At 37.8% G+C, this 23,242-nt stretch overlaps 1 protein-coding gene across 1 annotated transcript in view; it reads left to right on the forward strand.

Moving 5' to 3' along the window:
• Positions 1-23,242, forward strand: part of myo1d (myosin 1D) — a 55,677-nt gene that overhangs the window by 18,947 nt on the left and 13,488 nt on the right. Inside the window, exons 12-21 of the mRNA XM_083557348.1 lie at positions 7,553-7,623; positions 8,621-8,695; positions 8,782-8,914; positions 9,010-9,176; positions 9,847-10,054; positions 16,021-16,244; positions 19,027-19,165; positions 19,317-19,421; positions 19,523-19,636; positions 22,803-22,957. Of these exons, the coding sequence (XP_083413474.1) occupies positions 7,553-7,623; positions 8,621-8,695; positions 8,782-8,914; positions 9,010-9,176; positions 9,847-10,054; positions 16,021-16,244; positions 19,027-19,165; positions 19,317-19,421; positions 19,523-19,636; positions 22,803-22,957 (1,391 nt within the window). The remainder of the gene's footprint in view (positions 1-7,552; positions 7,624-8,620; positions 8,696-8,781; positions 8,915-9,009; positions 9,177-9,846; positions 10,055-16,020; positions 16,245-19,026; positions 19,166-19,316; positions 19,422-19,522; positions 19,637-22,802; positions 22,958-23,242) is intronic.

Raw genomic sequence — 23,242 nt, forward strand, 5'->3', positions numbered from 1 at the left:
GTGAATTAGACTTTATCAAGTCACATGACCAATTTGGTATTGTTGTAGTGTATATAGATGTGATCTAGGTGTGTATTTAAGATGCCCTTAGTAACCAAACAGAACAGCTGGAGTTAGGCATACTATTCATTGATTCTTATGTTACACTCTCCATGTTATCCTTTTACCCTGAATGGACAGAAGAGGGCATCCCTGATCATTGGAAGATCCCCTGTATTTGGCTCTATATTGAGGTCTAGGTGATGTCACTGCCAACCAATGGGAGCTAGTGAGACTGCAGTGTTACAGCTTTTGCAAAGATGCTACAGAAAAAGCGGTATATAAAAGGAAAATCCCTTAGTACTGCACAAGTGAAGCTAGGACACTGAAGAAAGAGTTTCAAATTGAGCAGTTTTGATTCAAGCTCTGGTTACAGGAGTTCCTTCATGATTGCTCTGTTGTTTATCTGCAAGCTATAAGTCTGAACATAGATATGCTGTTGTGCTAGCAAAATCAAAAATGTCCCTAGGTGTGTGTTTAGCAACTGGCCAAGACAGCTCATTTGTAATGCAGAGGATTACTGCCCACAGTAGAAGTGCCTACTGCAGCTAGAGAGAGGAAGTGATTCATTTCTGCTGTTGGTGTGCGTGTTTGAGGGAGCTGAACATATAGACTGCAAAGTCAATATAAACGCATGTGTCCTTGAATCTTCTCTTCACTAAAACAAGGAGTGTATGTGCAAGTGTGAAAAGAACCGAGCTGTTAATAAATAGAATCACAGCAATAGATCACTGGGAATATGACATTAAACCCATATCGCCCTTTCTATTTTTCATTTCTCCCACGCGTCATTACCCGTTTTCATGACATTTTGTCCATTTGATATCATTAAGTGTTCATGTTTTAACCCTGCCATAATTAAGGGGGCACTCATTAAAAAGGGTACAGTCAAATCCACATAGGGTTCTTTTCCCCTTTCTTTCCATTCTTGTTTTGCTCCTTACATTTACTCTGCAGTCTGCCTCCTGCAGGAAATTACATACTTCACTGGTTCTAAATGTGCTATGGCTTTCACACACTGGATGGTTTGAGGCAGGTCTATTAATGCACTTATTTTTTCCATTAATTGGAAAATGTGTGAGCTCAAGGAGAGGAAAAGAGAGAACAAAGAAGCAAGAGAATTAAGGCTTAGTCTCCTGCTTTTGGCTGTGTGTGTTTTTGAGTGAATTCATACTGTCCAAGCCTGCACTATTTGTAGCCTGGTGCTATCCTTGATTGTCTCCTCCTTGCTTTTAAAGCTTGTTTCCTTGCAAGTTGTCTTTGTTCCAGAATCACAGGTGAAACCACTTTTAATAGCCTTTTATTACTGTCAAAAATTATTATGGTGTTCTCACTGCTTTCCATTAAAAATTATTTTAATTCCTACTGGGAATTTCCTATTTATTTTGAGTCAACACAGAAATACTGACATGCACATTATTCTCACAACACAGATAATTATATGTAGAATGCTACAAATTGAAGAAAATATCTGGACTCTCTTTCAGATTCTGTGAGATTAAGAAATTAAACTGTTAAAATGTTGTCTTTCTGGCAACCTGGCAATTTATCAACAGAGTTTAAATTAATCAGCATAGAATCATATTGCAGTTGGCACTGCCATGTTGTAAAAAAGATGCGGTTACCACAGTGAGCACTCTCTCTAAAAATAATTAGTTGGATCTGCTTAATAAATTGATGTAACAACTTACACAGATCTTTTTTTTGTCCTTCTTTCGAAATAATACAACTAGTTTATAGACTTACAACATGATTTTCTTTATACTTAGACAGGAAAATTAGTTAAAGCTAAAACAATGTTAACTTAAGGAACTTAAGGAATATTGCACTCAGGAGTAAAATGTGAACATTACCACTAAACTGCACTGGACTTTCTTCATGTGAAACAAAACATCAAACTGATAGTTTAGATTAAATACATTTTTCAATTATTCAAATTTTTTCTTCAAATGGCTAGTTAGCTATGCATAGGTGAATATGTCTCAATTAATTGTTTTTTGATTAAAAGTTTATTGTTGTTGTTCATTGGCAACTTTCCTGAATATTTTAAATTATAACAGTATGGCTATTATAATACTTCATGATGTAACATAATTGTTGTGATTATATTATTACTATGGCTGTCAATCGATTAAAATCAATTGATTACCATGAATTAACTAGTGATTAATTCCAAATAAATCGCACGTTTTTATCTGTTTATCTGGTTTATCTAAAAGTACCTTAAATTAATGTTTTTCAAGTTTTATGTTTTTTAATACTCTAATTAACTTGGGCATTGACAAATATTGGATGCTTTAAATGACATCATTAGGACACCAAACTGAACTTTTGATATGTTTCCACACGGACGGTTTTAATTGCCGGATGTGTGCATCACGGCGGATTTTAGTGCTTGATTTGAGACTTGGAGCATCATCAGTGGAGTGTTTTGTTTACATTTTTTTATATCTGAGTAATGAAAGGACTTCATGCATAAATGTGTTGCATTTTAAACAAAGTTTTTAATATCGCCTCTTTCATATTTATTTATTAATATTTATAAATGTTATTTATTTTATAATGTCCGCTACATTTAATAGCGCATTAATCACGCGTTAATAAAATTATTATAATGAATTATATTATATTATAATGTTATAATGTATTTGCTTTAAACGCGTAAATCAACGCATTAATTTTGACAGCCCTAATTATTACACTTTGTTTTCATACATTTATGTGTTTGCATACTACTACAAACAGCTGAAAAGTAAAAACTACTGATTAGTAAATGTGTTCTCATTACAGACTTTGCTGTTACATAAAAAAATTATATGAGGCAAATCATGAAACCAGGATAGTGTATACTAGTCCATTAGTTCAATGTCCATGTGTGTGCACTGTGTTTACTGTTAAAAACACTAGAAGGCCAACAATAATTGCAGATAACCTGCAATCCATTTCTAGTTGCAACTAATATATATATATATATATATATATATATATATATATATATATATATATATATATATATATATATATATATATATATATATAATGTATACGTGTATATATATTATACATATATATATATATATATATATATATATATATATATATATATATATATATATATATAATTATTTATATATATATATATATATATATATATATATATATATATATATATATATATATATATATATAATTATTTATATATATATTTTTTATTTTATTTTATAAAAACGTTCTCCATGTTCTCACAGTGCTTTTGATCATCCCAGATGTGCGTTATTTTAATGCCCTGCTTCCCAGCCATTCTTAATTACAGTTATTTGCTGACACAGGCGTTCACACAAGGATTCTAGGTTTGGTGAAGAGTGGGTGGGCTTCAGTCCTCTTTCTTGTTTCCTTGTTGTTCTGTTCTCTTCCTCCTTTCTCTGAGCACATGGAGGGTGAAAGTGCAGGCATGTGACCACCGTTGCAGATGGCTGTACGGAGGCGAGATCAAGCTCATTAACTGATGAAGCTTTGATTAGACAGGGCAGGCCAGTGAAGACCATTAGCGGCTGATTTCTGAACTGTACTTGGAGCTGCACAGAGCAGAAGAGAGCCGTCAGAGAACCATTTATTAAATTATTACACCAAGGAATCGTGTTTTCAAGCAAAATAGTATTACTGCGTTTTTAGGGTGACAATATATGCTTTTGCTTTGTAGCAGACAATTAAGTAAATGTGACTCAGGTGCCAGAGCAAGAGGATCAGACTTTTTTATGATTGTTTTATAGATATAGACACAAATTTTATAATGATCTTTTTATTTAAAAAATAAATATTTTTTGCAAATCTGCAATCCCTAAGAATGCACTACATCATTAGTCATTAATTTTGAATGTCAATCACATCCTTTTTGATTAAAAATGCTTTTAAATCTGTCTTCAGTATATTGACATCCTAGTAGATCTATTTTTTAACAACCTTTTACTTGTGCCCAGTTTTGGCCTTCCTGATATAAGTATTTGCAATGTAATAAGGACACCTGAGGTCATGCATGAGATGTGAGTATTATCTGTAAGAATAAGGTTACAAATGAGGGTCTCTCCACAAAGTTGGTTTATTTTAGATGCATTAGAGAACCTCAAAAAAGTGCATTTGCACCTCCAAATGAACAAAAACAAATTAGGACAGTTTGAGGAAGGACACCCCCTGGTCACTTGGTAGATCTATATCAGACATGTCCCACTTTATGGAAACCTTGGGGAAGACCCAGGACCCTGCTGTGAAGCTTATATCTCACTGTTGTCTTGAAAATGTATGGGGATCCCCCAGTAAGAGCTGGAATCTGTGGCCGGGGATAGAGAGGTTTAGAGTGACCTCCTCTGTCTGTTACTTGGGCAACGCCTGCCAAGAAAAAGCAGAAGGAAAATCTATGAGTGAGTGAATTTCAAGCTAAATTGTTTTAAACTGCTTTAACCGGGTTCATATATTCTGGTTAATATTACCATCTTTTACAGTTCACTCTTGGACATTACAGTTATTTTCTGGTAATAGTGCTTGTTCACTTGTTGAAGTGTGGAAAATGTCATTAAAAATGTTGCCAGCTCATTATGCTAGAAAAAATATTTAAATTATATGGAATATCTGATAATAAATAGTTATTATTTTGCTATACTTTTTTTTTTTTTTGTCTCATTGAGCTTTTTTTCTTGTCATCTGCACTGCTGACTTTCTCAATAGAGACAAAATTAAATTCATTTTAAAATAAAAATTTGAGTAGAATTCTGTAATTGATTTGAATATATGGCACGTACAGCAGGGCCTCTTCTGAATCTAATATGTTGGATAATGTGCTCATCAAACTCTTTTGAACTCTTTGTTTTGCTCTACAAAACAATGGTTCAGATCCAATTAAAATGTGAGGTTTGTTTAAATAGTCCTACCCTAACTAGAGGTGCTTCAGTGTCTAGTTAAGGACTGGCTTCGTATGTGCTTTTTGAACATCGCATTTCTCATTTAGTCTCCATTTGCTGTTCTGGGAAGATGTTTCACTATATTTTAAAGTGCGATTGTGGAGATTTGTGTACAGGTTTGGGTCTTCTATTACAAGTGAAGGGAAATGTAATGCTATTGTAATCAAAGAAACCATATTCAATTCTGTGCCTCCAACATTGTTGTAACAGTTTGGGGCAGAACCACATACATATGTATGGGTGGATAAGTCATGTGTCCCAATACTTTTGTTCATATTGTGTACCATGGTTGTAAGTGGTTGGTTATTTTGAATGAAGGTATATTCTGGTGTCCTCATTATGATAAAAAGAAGCACAGGTGGGCAGAATGGCACACTGTTTGAGGGGGGGCCCTAGAGCTGGAGGGGGGTGGGGGTGGAGCTGGAGCTTGGATGATCCATCAAGAACCTAGATTAATTTTTTCTTTATTTCAGGAATTTCATATTTACATAATACACAAACAAATTTAAACAAAAACAAGCAAAATGCAACATACATACCACAAAAAAAAAAAAGAAATATGCTTACTTAGCACCTATTCAGCCATCATCTCTCACTTATCTGCTACATGTCACATCTGCTTTCTCTAAGCATCGTCAAAAAACAGGGTGTGCTAGAGAATTGGAGGAATTGTGTTGAGGATGATGTCTATAATTAGATGAGGTGTGAAGCCTTTCTGCTTTTCAATTCCTTCACTTTTTCCCCCTTTCTTCAGTGTGACTTATCTCCGTCTGGCGCCCTCCTTCCCGTTTCGTCTGACTAGATAATCAAACATTTACTGTGCATCTGCATATTCTATTATTGCACTGATGAACGTTGATTTTCTTTGTTTTATAGATGTGCATTCGTCTGTACGCGCATATGCGCCACTCAGAGTGTGACTGATTGAGAATGATGTGGCGAGGAAGGGTACTCAGCAGGTTGCTCACAAGGCTCTGTCTGATCCATCTGAAGCCTGGCCTGTGCTGGCCAGCCGTGTAGTTGTCTGGGCTGTGCAAGCAGATGGGATGGGAGGGCAAAAAAAAGGAAAATGTGATCTGATCCTGGCATTTAGGTCCAAAAATAATCCTTTAGGATTTTCTCTTTCATTGAAAATGCACATCTCTTTTGGTTTCCTTCCCATCAGTGTTTAAATTGGTCTTTAACCAGCGACTGATTGTCCCACTTTCTGTGAAGTGCCTTGTGAAGTGGCCTCTCTGCTCCTGATAGGAGCTTGCTGTACTCCCTTAGAAGAAGGCTTACTGTCTGCTGCGGTTAAAGCAAACACACACCAGAAATATGCCCAAAAAGCTTTCAGCAGCACCGAGACAAAAGCGATGATCATGCCAGGACTCTGAAAAAGAGCCTAAGCACTGACAGGCAGAATTATATGCATAAATCTACAACACAGTCTGCAACATCACAATTTGCTCTCACTTTGGTGTATTAATTTCAATGCTAATACACTTAGATGTATTAGCATTGTTTTTGCATAAGCCACTCTGCTTGTCTTATATTTGGATAATATATTATCCAAAAGATTTGGTGCATTTTCGATGTAGTGCGGTTAATTGGTTGGAAGAGAGCAGTGATACTTTCTACATACCACTCATACATACTACCATTTGGATTGGATATAACGGATGGTATATTAATATAAATAAGACCCTAATATAAAAAGAGGCGAACTTTTAAATTGCTACCTTCAGCATTTCGACGCTTGTGACTTGTATAAATGTGTATAAATGGACTAGATGCTCCCTGAGATCCTAGATGACATGTCTGAGGCTAATGCGTGTTTAGGTTACTTGCTGTTTACCCAGGAGCCTTAATGCAGTGCTGGCTACTTTATTTAAAGACGAGCAGTGTGTCCCCTCATGTTGGTTCTCTCAAACTTATATAAACATTTTAATGTGCGGTCAATGTCAGTCATATATTATTATGTAACATGATATGTTGCACTGCCAAAGACTGCTTTATGGCAGAGCACATTTTGATTGTTTTAAGTTTTATTACCGATTCAGGTTTTTATTAGCCCTGATACCATTTTTCTTATGCAAATTTAAGTCAAAAGCAAAATTTTTTTCATGCTTCATAATGTAGATAATAATCATATATTATATGTCAAAGTTCATGGTCCCCTGGTGGTCTAGTGGTTAAGATGCAGCGCTCCCACCGCTGCGACCTGGGTTCGATTCCCGGTCAGGGAACCATCCCCAGCCACTCTTAGTGCCGGTCCCAAGCCCGGATAAATTGGGGAGGGTTGCGTTAGGAAGGGCATCCAGCGTAAAACATGTGCCAAATCAAACGTGCGGAGGATCCGCTGTGGCGACCCCTAACGGGAGAAGCCGAAAAGAAACTTTATATGTCAAAGTTCATACCCAACTATTTAACTTTTTCTGTTTCTATGCCACTCTCTGTGCCTTTTTTTCCCCATTTTCACTTTGTGAGGGTTATAAGGTTTAACATTTCTGTGCCCTCAACTACAGATTTTGTGGCATGCTGTGTTTTAGTATGTCTGTGTGTGTGCTTTTTTTTTACAGCTCTCTCCCACTGACAAGAGCCTAGAGTTTGACCGGGACTTTCGCATTCGCCACTATGCTGGAGACGTGGTGTAAGTACACATGAAAAAAGCTAAAGTGCTTTATTTTCCCGTGTTCACCATAGTTACAGGTGCTGAAATGATTGCTGTTGCAATAAATATACTGAAGAAAAGATAAATGTTATAAGTAACATATATGTTACAAAATATTCTAAGTTTTGATGTTTGTGGTGGAGAGTGCTAATGTGTTGTCAGTCTAAAATCTCACATAGTTGTTTAATTCAGTTTTAGATAATTTACTGCATTGTTATTTTCAATAAACCATTCAGTGAGCCACTGTGTCCTGTGAATAGAGGACTTGGAAAACTTGGAAAAAAGTACTCTCAAGTTAGAAATGTTTCATCAAAGGTTAAAGTTCATCAGTCAGAATAAATTTTTATTTTTTTGCACTGAACTTCTCTCTATGGCACAAGTTCTCTACCCAGGTCCTAAAGTACATTTGCAGTATTTTGATTAAGAAGGGCTGTTAATTAGAAGATAAATTGTATTGGGAGCAGGGAAAAAACTAATGTGTGGGTAAACCAGGACCAATCTTAGAAACCTGCGCTATCATTGTTATATTTGTTTTTTTTGTTTGTTTTTTTTCTCCTTTAATTTGGCACCTGGGTTTTTATTCTACAGTGCCAGGTTTGAGCTTTGAGGAATCTGAACTTTAAACTGTCCTCATTTAATAATTTGTCCATACCTAACCGAGTTAGCACTGTATAAATGTGTGTAAGAAATGGTGCTAAAAATACCTTTGTTCATGGAAGTGTATGAGAAATGGAGAACCACTGATGCTGTTTTCATCTCAGGAGCCTGAAACACTTAATGTAGCACTTAGAAGTCTTGAGATTGAGTGGCGAATCAATCTTGCTGCCCACCTACTCTCATTTTCATGGTTTTGGGATTGAATAGATCCATAATGTTTTGGGTCTTTTGTTAAACAGGCAAGTTTAAAAGCACTCATTCAGTGTGTATGTTTGAAAATTTGTTAATGTCTCGCTGTGTTCTAAATCTTCCTCTCCAGCTACTCCGTGGTGGGCTTCATTGACAAGAACAAGGATACCCTTTTTCAGGACTTCAAGAGGCTGTTGTACAACAGGTCAATATTCTTACCCACCTGTTTCCTTATTCATGCTCATTATCGCTGCCTTTTTTTGCTTTTAATCGCTCTGACATGTGCTGCAGCTCAAATCCTGTTCTGAAGGTCATGTGGCCTGAAGGGAAGTTGAGCATCACCGAGGTCACCAAGCGCCCTCTTACTGCAGCCACACTCTTTAAGAGCTCAATGATTTCACTGGTGGAGAAATTGGCCTCCAAGGTCAGAATTTAGACAATATTTCGACTTGCTTGTTAAGGACGTTAACATGCAAAAACACTAATTTACTGTCTGACACCCCCTGATGGTATGTACAGGAGCCGTACTATGTGCGCTGCATCAAACCCAATGACGTGAAGTCCCCACTGCTGTTTGAGTATGAACGTTGTAAGCACCAGGTAGAATACTTGGGCCTGCTGGAGAATGTCCGTGTGCGTCGTGCTGGCTTTGCTAACCGTCAAACATACCCTCGCTTCTTACAAAGGTACGTATCCTCTGCACACTTTATCTTAATTCAAGTTAACTTTTCAAATTCAAAATTTCAAATTAACTTTAATTGGGACATTCTTTAGACCGTCAGTGCATGTCTGAATTTACACTCAAAAGAAATAGGGTTGGTCATTCATTCATCCATTCATTTTCTCCCGCTTAATCCATAATTCGGGTCGCAGGGGCAGCAGTCTAAGCAGGCCCCCGCCTTCGACTGCTGCCCAATCCTCACAGCACCGTCCCTTACGGTCCCTTCTGCAGGTGGTGAGCCCACGGGAAGGCGGCCCCACGTCACTCTGACGTCACGGACCTTGATATTTCCCTCGTAAGGGATATATTATAATACTCAAATTAATATTCTCAATAAAAATCCTTTAAACTCTAATACCATGTTGTGTTCATGCTGTGTAAAGATATTTGTCTGTTACTCTAATTAAGAGAGATATTTCAATGTCACTACATAAAATGTTCTTGTCTAAAAGGCCATGTACATGCATGCACAATAGTTTCTTTTTAAAATACTGAGGCATTGCTTAATAACGCTGTGGGAATTATTGCAAAGGAACTTCTCGCACTTTATTTTTAAACACATCCAATACATTCTGCTTGTGTCCTATAAATGACTGTATGTTTTCACTGCTGTTCTTTTTCCACCATCCCGTCAGGTATAAGATGATTTCTGAGTTCACTTGGCCGAACCATGACCTTCCCTCAGATAAGGAGGCAGTGAAACGTCTGTTGCAGGGATGTGGCTTTGAACACGATGTGGCCTATGGCAAGACCAAGGTGTTCATCCGTACACCACGCACCATCTTCAGCCTGGAGGAGCAAAGAGCCCAAATGGTGCAGAGAATTGTCCTCTTTCTACAGAAGGTGAGAGCATAACCTGATGCAGATTGTTTATTTAAGCAGCAGCGTGCATTTATTGTTTTTAACAATTGTTAAGGTCTCTGTTCCATTTCCTTGGGTTAGGTTATACCCCTTTTTAACTGAGATGTAAATCAAACCATAAGAAAACATTGAACACGAGGATTTTTTTAAAAGGTCTTTTTAAAAATGTTATCATTTATTACACATTACAAACTTCACTAGAGCTGCTGTTTTTCCCAGCTGAAATACCGGGCCAGTAACTGCCTATTTCATTTTCATGTTTATAAACTCATGACACCTGCTAATGGTATTCTTGGCTATATGGCTACACGATTCTCTATTATGGTTCATATGGCTTGCCCTAATCCTGTAGCAGCAGACATCAAAGTGTTGAATTTGCACTCTGTCAGTATCTGAGATTGATTTTATGTCCTTAGTATTGACAAAGCCATGCTCTGCCTTACAAATACAGCAGTGCCATGCCAATATCTATGTTTTACCTTATCCCCTGGTGTAAAGTCCCATCTTCAGGGGCGATGTCACTTTATTAAGCCTGCTGTTCACCCCCAGGCAATAGTTGTCTCACCAGAGCGTAATATATGTGCCTAAGCTGAGTGACAGACAGCGTGGTTCTAAACGCACACAGGTCGTATTGCAGCCTTTATGTGGATCTGCCTTTATGGTTTTTGCTATGTTTCGTTGTGTCTGTTGGCAATGTTGGATCATCTGGCCTTTTATCACCACCCCAGCAGACTGAAATGCTTTATGTAAAGAGTACGAATGTTGAGAGATTTGGCAGCATCTGTTCCATGGCTCTCGTCCTCCAACAATCTCATTGACGAAAAATATAGAAGCTCACACATTGCCTGCTATTTTTCTGAAATAGATTTTGCCCTTCTGATTAAGGCTTAGCCTCTCGGATATATATATAGCTCATATTTTCTCAAGAGTGCTGAGCTAAAAGAGACGTGATTTGTGTACGTATCTGCCTTGCTCTGACCTTCAGCTCGTATCAATTCACTCCTTCTTTACAGCTTATTTCACTCTGCCGTTTTAAACCTTCCTGAGCTGGTCCTTTTCTGTACTGCTTCCAATAATCCAAAACACTTTTCTTTAACCCTTAATTGATTTTGTAAATCTGTTCACACCTGGCTATCTACATTGCATGCCAAGTCAGCATGTACTTTTCTATAGAGACGAAATAGGGCTTTTTCTGTTTATATCAATCATTTAATTAACCTCTGCGTTACAATGATTCTTCCAATGATAATGGTTTATGGATTCAAATATAATGAATTTGCTCTTCACTGCAAATCATCACATCTTAGTGTAGCTCAGAGAACAGAAAAGCTTTAAGCAGCATGAGTGATGTGACTGGCTCCTCCTGAGAAGTTTCTCCTGTTCCTTTATTTGAATTCCTCTGATGGATTTTTCCTGTCATCTACAATATCAAATTTTAACCCAAAAAGCCTATTCAAATATCCGACAGTCAGCTGGGATTTACTTTCCCTAATCCTTTCATTTTTTTGGCTTGGCATATAAACCTGCAGTCTTTTTTTTATCATTCAAAGAAGCATTCCTGTGTAAAACCTCTACTCCTGCAATCTCTGCTGAAAGACTAGTTTTTAAGTTCATAATAAAGTATTGTTGTCACGTCCATGCTCATGTTCGGTCCAGAAGGACAATGCTAAGCGTACTCAGCATTTTGGAGACAATTTTAATTCTGATCTATATGCTTTAGCAGCAAAAAAAAAAAAAAAAGGAAAAAAAGCTGTACTTTAGAATGTAATAAAATGAAACATGGCTAAATGAGCACTAGCTCTCTGGCCAAGTTTTTATTGGTTGTTACTCATAAAGACTTCATTCTCTGAATTGCAGTTTTTTTATTGTTTATTTATTTGACTTTCTGCTGTTAGCTAGTTGTACTGAAAAGCCTCTTTAGCATTTAATGTGTGTTAGAATCCTGTGTTCTCCACTACTAAGAAACAGTCTGATAATCTACCATGAATGCCCCTGTGCCTATGTGCTTACGTGTGTTGCATTATGTATTCTTTTTATTTTTGTAAAACAAATCTCTCTATGCTTCTGACCATAGTCAAAGATGATACACTATTAATGGTAGTATGAATATTAGCTCAAGAAAAACATCACATTCAGGAGAGGATATTTTTCTTTCTAATCCCCAGTAGACTCACCTGATTTGAGATAAAGGGGATTCTACATTTCCAGCAGAGTGAGTGTGGGCTAGATAAGTTTCAGTAGTAATAGAATATGCAATATAGGATTAATAACCTTCTAAATTATGCAGTCTGCTGAATGTTCAAAATGCAGATCAAATTTAGATCCTTGCATCAAGCTATATGATACAATACACCATATTGTGACACCCCTAAAAGCTAGGTTAATGAAGTAACCATGCTGATTCTTAAATGTGTCCCGCTATAAGCTTGGACCGTATACTTAAAATATTGTTGTGAGTTGATTTTGTGCATGTTTGCTGGGTATGACTCTAATTTCAATGTCTAGTCTTTGCCTATGTCGGAAGACAGAAAAAGTCACTGACCGCAATCAGTGAATGTGCTAAATAAAACATTTATTATTCTGTTCTCAAGGTCTGCTGCATCATTTTCTGAGATGTGAAAACGTTTTTTGTTAATTATTTTAAACGGAATGTGTTGCGACCATTGGTACGCAGCTCAAAGTCAGTTGTTAGTCAACAGTTCTTGACTTGGATCTGTTGGATCTGTAGTGAACGCTGGTTTTTATAGTGTTCAGGATGTTGAATGTCGTTTTTTGCACAAACCTTAAGACAATAAACAAAATAAAGAGAATTCTTAGTAAATTGTGATTGTTAATTATAATTTTAACATTTGTCCTATTTGAAAGTTCACTGATTTGAATTAGACATATGACTAATTACTAATCATGTGCCAATAGAGAGAAAACAGTGTTTAGGTGGATGTGGAGGCAGTGACAGTTACGTCAGTGGCCATGCTGTTGCAGTAATGACAGCCCCTACACACACACACACACACACACACACACACACACACACACACACACACACACACACACACACAAACCCACTCCAGCAGTCTGTTAAAGGTTACAAAAAAAAAGCAGTGGTCTCCTTCACAGTTGCATGCAGTTCAGCCCTGTATTATTGATTTATGAAAATAGTACTCTCTCTCCGACTCTTCCCTCACTTTCCACAAGTCTCTGGCGATTAGCGGTTAGGGTCTGTTGTGCCTGTGCTAAACCATGTCATGTTGTCAAAGTGAGATGCTATCAGCCAAGAACCATTGCATCAAGTGTTGTGTGGAAAACCGCAGATATTCCCCAGGAGGTTTTGCACTATGTAGGACTTGTGTGCTTGAATTTGACTCCTGATTGTTGAGGGGTTTTGCTGCACCACATGCCTGTCCAGCTGATTAATGATAAGCCAGCACACATTTTCTCAGTCATCTGTAACTGTCTGGTGACACCTGAAGGCAATCGGCACAAATTGGAATAGCATATATTAAGAATGGCAAGTTCCTTTGTGAATCACGAAATTTACAGTGAGTATTTGTAAATGATATATTATTTTGTGACATCGTATGGATTCCTATGGATGAAACACAATGCCTGACAACAGGCTAACTGGCTATTATCATGTCTCTATAGCCAACGAGTCAATTAAAAAGCAAATCAGCTCTAGTTAACATAGCAATCGGTCACACTTTATTGCAGTGAGTCTTCCGCAGGCCGGCTGTAAATTTGGAGCATAAAAGCACACTGGAGGCGATGCAGCAATGTGTTCAAGCCGTTAACACACCAATCCGACTGGCTTATAGGAGGGGAGGGGGGACCAGGGGCTGCTCCTGGCCTAAATTACCCACATTCCCTAGAGTACGGCCCGTCTGGCTGCACTCCTGTTTAAATGTCTCCTGCATTGTCAACATGGACTCAGTGCTTTCATGAGTATACGAATAGAAACTTTCAATTTCAAGTAACAGGAGGCATCTTGGTGTGTTGGTTCAAAGACAGGAAATATTATGACAGGAGTATCAGGATAAGATGTGATGTAGTGTGACTGTGTCACCGGTTTGAATTAAATGTGTGGAGCAATGACGTACACCAAACTCCAATGGGGAGAGGGACATACAGAGGGGTGTGGAGAGGAAGGTTGCAGTTTTCTCTGCAATCTCTTTTAGCCTACTTAATCTTAATTTGGAGCTAGTAGAAAGCTCATAAAGATGGGTGGCACAATAGCACTCGCTACGACTAGCACACGGATGCAAAGAATAATAATCATTCTTCTTAAGTATTTTAACTGCCAAGAAAATCTACATTGTTTTTTTGAACTGAATTGAGTCACTGATGAGTCAGTGCTAACAGCAGGATTGGATTGTTTGTTCCTAATGATTTCTTTTTTGGTTAGTAGCATATCTATGACCCTGTCAATGTAGAAGTTAAATGTAGTGTGTAGGACTGAAGTGGCTAGCTGCTAGTTTGACCTGAACTGTGACTCACGGTTCACACATGCAGCACATGATGATTGGCTGCACGTTAATATTTAAAATAATTTCTCTTGCTTACCAGCAGTGACCAGTCTTTTCTTTTCATGCATGCAGCAGTTTGGAGTGATTATTTTTCCCCCCTCAGTAAAATACATTGGAAATCAAAGCATGAGTGGCTGATTCCACAAACCCTTTCCTTTTTTTTTTTTCAAAAGAAAACATAACAATGAAATTAGGCTATTACTACAGTACTTGAAATGTTTATACAACAAAAATGCTCGTTTTCTGACTTAAGACAAAAAAAAAAAAAAAAAAAAAAAAAAAAAAAAAAAAAAAACATAAACTTGAAGTTTAAATCCTTCCATATTACAACTGGGAGCCCATACAAAACCCTGCACATCTTTTGTATACAATTAATACTAATATTGGTTCATGTACTAACATGGACACATATGGACACTATTTTTATCAGTGGAATTTCTATTCTTAATTTAAATATCATTTATATGTTGATCCATGAATAATTGTTTTTCAGTGCAGTAATACATTGAACCTGATGGAAGCATGAAGCAATTACATTTATTGAAAAAATAAAACACCTACATGACACTTTTGTAACGGTTTCTTGAATACAATTTCAGATGAAAAGCGAAATGATGCATTAGTGGGCTTTTGTGAGGTCCAACAACAACAAAAAAAACCAATCTGGCAAACATTTTTGTGATTTGGAAATTTTGGGTTTTGATTCCCCTTATTACTTATAAGTGGAGTTATTGGTGTTGGTATTAAAATGCTTTTGTAAATTAATTTTGGCCTTGAACAACTCTCTCTCGCGCTCTCTCTCTCTCTCTCACTCTCTCTCTCTCTTTTTTTTTTTTTTTTTATATATAGAATAAATCCACTTAAATCCAGTAAATACCAAACAAGGATACATCTTTTTAGCTGCTTGTATTAATGTGTTTTAACTTAAATTATTGAGAACATGGAATAAAAATGTCATGTCTCAGTTCTGGTCTACCAGGACATTTACAGAGCAGATTTTGAAACAAGGTTTAGTTTTAGTAGAAATGTTTTCTTTCGATGCAGTGTACAAAATAGGTAAAAGTACACATGTATTTATTTATACAAACAAGCACACATTAGCTGCCGTGAGCAATACGTTGTGGACAAAAGGGAGCATGTGGCGCTGATAGGGAAGCAGCTTAAACAGCTCCCTGGAGATTCATTAACCTGTATTGTTAATTCTCAAGTACTATACCACTTTGGCCTTAGAGATCACATTTGTAAAATTTGTAAATCATATTAAATATGATATTTAACATATTTTTTATTGAATATAGATTTTATATATATATTTATTTTCCGTAAACCCTTAATAACTCTATAATAATTTTTTTATAAGTGTCTTTAATATAATAAGATGAAATTATGTCTGTTTACTGCTCCTTTCCATCATTCTCCCTCAAGGTATGGCGTGGCACTATTGCTAGGATGCGTTACCGTCGCATGCGGGCTGCTCTTATCATTCTTCATGCTTACCAGCGTTACAAGGTCAAGTCCTATATCCGAGAGGTGAACCGACGCTTCCAAAACGTACGCACAATGAAGGACCATGGAAAGCACGTGAAGTGGCCCACACCACCCAAAGTACTGCGTAGGTTTGAGGAAGCACTAAGAAACATCTACAACAGGTCAGAGCTACAGTAAACACCAAAAGTCATCACTTTCTTCCTCTGTTATTTGTCGTCTCACATACACATGGTGCAAGCCAAATAGACTCTGCTTGTAGTATTTGTAGTATTTGATCTCTAAAGCACATATCAAACCAGATTTAAGGCTTTTGCTTATGGGACAAATATAAATACTATTGCTACAGAAAATCTTTTTTATCTGCAAAGACCACACTTTGAAATGGGGGGAAAAGCATGTTTAACCGCAAATAGTTATATTTAGAACGATAGTAAAAGCAGTCAAACAGTGCTCAGCATGTGTGTATGTCATGAGGGTGCAAAGCTGTCATCTGACTTCTAGTTCTGATTGAAAAATTTTTGCTCAAAGCATAATTCCATATTGTTATTTTATATGTTTTTTACCATTATTATGCAATGTGGAAAATACAGATATTAAGGTAATAAAGTACAAATGTGGAAAATAGTAAAAGGCAATGAATAACACATAGGGTGATAGTTTAAAATATAATTTTATTTTCTTTTAAGTGTTATAATTTTAGGTTGTTTTTGTCTGTTTGCTTGATATTCTTGTAGTGGCTGTATCTCAAGAACGAATAGTGGAGTTTATATGGAATTATCTTTATCTTTACAATATATTTTTTCCCAATAGCTCCCTTCCTGTTTATAGTTGAATTCCATCTCGGTTGTACAGTTGTTAACAAAAGGACTAGACTCGTTGATATGATGTTAAAAGCTGTTTGACATCAAGTGCTATTTGTTTTTTCCCACTGGTTTTCTTAAAGTAATGCTGTATTTTCTACATGACCCTGAAAACATATTTATATCTACACCCTACAATTAACACCTGGTGATGCTGATGATTATTTGTTGAACATCATTAGATTTGGTCAAGCTAAAAGCTTGATTTATGGCTTAACTATGTACAATCTGCTTTCATTTGTTATTGCGATCATTAAGGGATTCAATAATATTGGCTCATATATACAGTGTGTGTGTAAAATATATATATATATGTGTATATGTGCCAATATTGTTGAATTTGTCTTATATACAGTGAGGAAAATAAGTATTTGAACACCCTGCTATTTTGCAAGTTCTCCCACTTAATAAACATGGAGGGGTCTGAAATTGTCATCGTAGGTGCATGTCCACTGTGAGAGACATAATCTAAAAAAAAAAAAATCCAGAAATCACAATAAATGATTTTTTTTAACTATTTATTTGTATGATACAGCTGCAAATAAGTATTTGAACGCTTGAGAAAGTCAATGTTAATATTTGGTACAGTAGCCTTTGTTTGCATTTACAGAGGTCAAATGTTTCCTGTAGTTTTTCACCAGGTTTGCACACACTGCAGGAGGGATTTTGGCCCACTTCTCCACACAGATCTTCTCTAGATCAGTCAGGTTTCTGGCCTGTCGCTGAGAAACACGGAGTTTGAGCTCCCTCCAAAGATTCTCTATTGGGTTTAGGTCTGGAGACTGGCTAGGCCATGCCAGAACCTTGATATGCTTCTTACAGAGCCACTCCTTGGTTATCCTGGCTGTGTGCTTCGGGTCATTGTCATGTTGGAAGACCCAGCCTCGACCCATCTTTAATGCTCTAACTGAGGGAAGGAGGTTGTTCCCCAAAATCTCGCAATACATGGCCCCGGTCATCCTCTCCTTAATACAGTGCAGTCGCCCTGTCCCATGTGCAGAAAAACACCCCCAAAGCATGATGCTACCACCCCCATGCCCCAGGGATGGTGTTCTTGGGATGGTACTCATCATTCTTCTTCCTCCAAACACGTTTAGTGGAATTATGACCCAAAAGTTCTATTTTGGTCTCATCTGACCACATGACTTTCTCCCATGACTCCTCTGGATCATCCAAATGGTCATTGGCAAACTTAAGACGTGCCTGGACATGTGCTGGTTTAAGCAGGGGAACCTTCCGTGCCATGCATGATTTCAAACCATGACGTCTTAGTGTATTACCAACAGTAACCATGGAAACAGTGGTCCCAGCTCTTTTCAGGTCATTGACCAGCTCCTCCCGTGTAGTTCTGGGCTGATTTCTGACCTTCCTTAGGATCATTGAGACCCCACGAGGTGAGATCTTGCATGGAGCCCCAGTCCGAGGGAGATTGACAGTCATGTTTAGCTTGTTCCATTTTCTAATGATTGCTCCAACAGTGGACTTTTTTTCACCAAGCTGCTTTGCAATTTCCCCGTAGCCCTTTCCAGCCTTGTGGAGGTGTACATTTTTGTCTTTAGTGTCTTTGGACAGCTCTTTGGTCTTGGCCATGTTAGTAGTTGGATTCTTACTGATTGTATGGCGTGGACAGGTGTCTTTATGCAGCTAACGACCTCAAACAGGTGCATCTAATTTAGGATAATAAATGTAGTGGAGGTGGACATTTTAAAGGCAGACTAACAGGTCTTTGAGGGTCAGAATTCTAGCTGATAGACAGGTGTTCAAATACTTATTTGCAGCTGTATCATACAAATAAATAGTTTAAAAATCATATATTGTGATTTCTGGATTTTTTTTTTTTTTAGATTGTCTCTCACAGTGGACATGCACCCACGATGACAATTTCAGACCCCTCCATGATTTCTAAATTGGGAGAACTTGCAAAATAGCAGGGTGTTCAAATACTTATTTTCCTTACTGTATATAACAACTTTTTTCATGTAAAGAATTATTTTTTTTACCCTATTCCTGAAGGACACTAATAATATTGGACTGAAAATCTGTTGAGAGTAAAGTTCTTTTTTTGTCTTTGTGTGTGGTGAAGGTGGTGGGCCTGGACCCTAATTAAAAACTTGTCCACAGAAGATATGCAACAGATCAAGGCTAAAGTGGCAACGCTGGAGTGCCTTAAGGGTCAAAGGGCAGACCTCAGTCTGCAGAGAGCCTGGGAGGGCAATTACCTGGTCAGTGCAAGATTGATAATCGAATTCAATAACAAAGAACAACAGTGGAATTGAATGGCGAATTAATTTTGTTTCCGCTTTTGTATGCTGTGCGTGCGTGCGTGCACGCGGGTGTGTGTGTGTGTGTGTGTGTGTGTGTATGGATGCTTAGAAGCGGGATAGTCCTGAGATGGCATCTTCCTTCACCTTGGTGTCCAGTGAACTGCAGAGGAAAGATAAGTTCATGAGAGTTCTTTTCTCCTGCAACGTTCGCAAGGTAAAAACACAGCTTTTTTTTGTCTAATACATGTATTTGTATTCATTGTCTTTTCTCTGTTCCTATATAATATTTATTGAATGTTATTTCTGGTTCTGTAGATTAACCGTTTTAATAAAGCAGAGAACCGGGCAGTGCTAATCACTGATCGTCACCTCTACAAGATGGACCCATTGAAACAGTACAAGCCCATGAAGAGCATCCCACTGTACAATGTACTTATCCTCTACCAATCTCTTTTACTCTGTTTCAACACTGTTCAATTCCAGATATTTGTATCTACACCCACACGTATACTACATGTTTACTTAATCTTTTTTCTCAGAGAATTTGATCCCCATACTGATGCGTAGAATACACAAACAGGGTACAGTTATACAAGTAACAGTTCCATACACCCATGCATTTCAATACTGATCTAATATGATTTGATGTAACGCCAATGCAATTTCTTTCAGGCCCAATCCGACATGATTCAGTGGAGCTAAATTGAGGTTTTCAGCCGTCTTTAGAACAAAGGGCTTTGTGCTTTCTGTTTTTTCTCTAATTTTAGAAGATGCATTTGGGGCAGGGGGGGGGGGGGGGGCGGTATAGTGAACAGTTTATAGCTGTTTAAGCATAATTTAAAGCGGAAACACTGTTGTGTGGATGTTCCACCGCATACACTGATCAGTGTATAATCATTGTATAAACTAACCATATTAGTTTTTTTTACAATGTTTTATACAAATTTTATATGATATTCAAACGTTGTGGCTCTATTTAAGACTGTTTAGCATGAGGTTTGCCAGCTTTTTGCGTTATTAAACTGGCTGTCATCCTGTGCTCAGGTTGAGTCCTTCACCTGGCTTGTGGATTAGCTGTCACTAAATGGTCTTAAATTTGGAAGGTTGACCTCTAACGCAGCAGCGTTTTTCTCTTCCATTTCAAATCAAAAGACATACTCATGCAGCCACAGACAGTGTGGAGTTCTAGCAGAATTAAAATAGGAATAGCTATAACCTGCCATTGTAATCCATCTGTAGTGTATGGCATGGCTGTCTCTGAGCTGCAGTGGGCTTGAGGCCATATTTCTGGCAGAGATCTATAATAGTGGGCTAAGGGGTGGGGGGTGGCGGGGTTTGGCTCCTGTTCTTAGCCCAAAGTATGTCTACAGACTGAGTATTCGACCTTCTGTCCTTTAGGAAAGCCTTACAAAAATATCCTTCAGACCTGGATCAATATCTGCATGGGAAAAAACTTCATTATCCATTTGCACATGCATTTTTAAATTGCATGCATTTAATAGAGAATCAGTAAATAATCAGTAGAGGGAACTTTAAACTTTGTATTATAATGGATTAATTAATCACTGTGATTAGCAGGATGATTTGTGCATATGGTTGCTGTTTAATAATTGAAGATTAGCCGAAGGAGAGTCTCCCATAATGGTTCCTGAATAGGGAAAAGCTCCTGCTCTCGAAGACTAAACCTTTACTGACCCCATATTTATTTATTGCTCCACTGAGAAACATGGCCCTGCGCAGTGATATTATCATGGTACCAGTACTTTCGGATGGTTTTAATAGTGATTTATGATGCATAAGAATTCAGTGTCCCAGAGTTCATAATATATTGGAATGTATAAAGAAAAAAGCTAAGTGATATTTAAACAGTCTTGATTGTAATCCATCCCATGCCCCTCACCCTCTAACATTCCACCCTGTTCCTTGCCATCCGTTTTCCTATCTGCCTGTTGTCATGCCAACATCCCAGGAGATGGGGTTGTCATGACGACGGACTGGGAAAAGAAATCAGCTGACGTCTGGTAGCGTTCAGGCATGTGCACAGATTTACCTCCTCTGTGTTTTCCTTCTGCTCTTCCTTAGAGCTGTCTCTTTGTCTTTGCTCTCCCCTATTGTTTGACTTACATGTTTATTTTAGCTGCTGCTGCTCTATCTGTTTTTTTAATGGTTGTTTCATTTGGAAAGATCATATTATCAGTTGATAACTGTGTATTTATACATTTAGGTAAGTTTTAGAAATAATTCTGATCCTGGGAAACAAATATGGTTAAAGAGAAGGTGCTAGATATATGGATGCTCTTCAAGTGATATGTTTTGCTCTCTCTTCAGTCTCAGTCTCTCTTTCTTTTTCTCTCACAAACTCACAGAGAAAGAGAGAGGGAGTCAATTGTTATGTAACACATTTTCTCAAGAATAGATGAGGGAGGGAGAGTGAGGTTGCTGATCCCGACTGCCATTACTGCAATGATTTGTCCTGTAGTGCCAGTAATAGAATAGCCCAGGCTGCTCAGCAGTTCTTCCCACTCTTCACTTCCAGATAACATTTACTTGGAATGGCCTTGTGTGACATTCAGTATATTTACTACATCCAATCACAAGCCCATCTTTATATGCATCCAGTGTAGTCACAACACCCTGTCTCTTCCACATATAATACATTTGCATTTTCTTTTTTAATAAATGCATTTTTTTTTTATCCTGCACTAACAAACCGTGAATGAATGCACAGCGGTCGATATCATCTAGCAGTATCATCTCGGTTGAAAGTGAAGATAGATGTGTTCCGAGTGCAGTGTGGTGTGGTGTTTCTGCATGCTTAGTCATAGTGATTTTAATCATTGCGATGTCGAGTGCTTTCTAACCTGGGCTTATTCTCTGCTCTCCAGTTTTCATGCTAAATTCAAGAGACAGTCTGAGAAGCATGAATTGTGCTAAACACTTTACCTAGTCACAAACACAAACCTGATGATGCAATATTATATATGGTAACATTGCTCTGTTTGTTGTAGTTCCTGAATAATTAATGGATACTGTGTAATTAGGTGCCTTGCAACTGAGTGATTTCAGATTTGTTGATCTTCGAAGCTAGCTTCTAATGAAAGTCTAAAAGCAGCTGAACACCAATGAACATTTGTCTAAAGCATTTGCTGAACATTTTTGAAGAATATTTCAGTCTTATGGTATATGGCCAGTGTGGAAAAGTGAGTAAGATGTGATTAAATAAGGCATGGTGCTCTCACTCATCTGTCAAATCGTTAAGTACGATCGTACATGCAAACAGTATAAAGGGCTGAGATAGATAGATATTTGTAATATATTTAATATAATGGTGTTGTAAGCTAGGGGTTAATAAACAGGTTTTTTATTTTTTTTCATTTCCCTCAGTACAGGATAATTACCCGTAAGATATATGTGTGCTGGATTGACGTTGAGGTTGAAAAATCCATGGAATATTTTCTTGTTCTCAGTCCTTGTGTTTGTGTCTAAGTGTGATTACAAGGGTCTGCACTTGCACATTTAGGGAAACAACAGTAGAGCTCATTAGACTGTACTTCATTTTCACCCTCCCTCACCTCCCCTTCTCTTGTTCTCCCAGGTGACAGGCGTGAGTGTGTCCCCAGGGAAGGACCAGCTGGTGGTCTTCCATACCAAGGACAACCGGGACCTGATTGTGTGCCTGCAGGGCATGATGCCAGCAGGCGAGAGCCGCATCGGAGAGCTGGTTGGCACCCTGCTCAGCCATTTCAAAAGGTACGAACTTGGGTCAAAACCAGTGCGCCCACACAAGCCCGTTTGCCTCCTCGCGCAGCCGTGACCTTCTTACGCTCGTGTTCTCACTGGTATACTGCACTCTGAATTGAGTGATACATGTGGCTCACAGAGATGCACCAGAATTTGCTTGGTGTTTATTACAACAGCTATTATAGGGTTCAGCTGAGGCTGTGTGTGTGTGTGCGCGATGCAACAAATCAATTCGACATATGAATTGATTTATTTAAAAATTTTCAGCATCTAATCGTACTTATCAGAGTAAAA

Source organism: Silurus aristotelis, assembly GCF_946808225.1.
Source record: "Silurus aristotelis genome assembly, chromosome: 12".
Lineage (NCBI taxonomy): Eukaryota > Metazoa > Chordata > Actinopteri > Siluriformes > Siluridae > Silurus > Silurus aristotelis.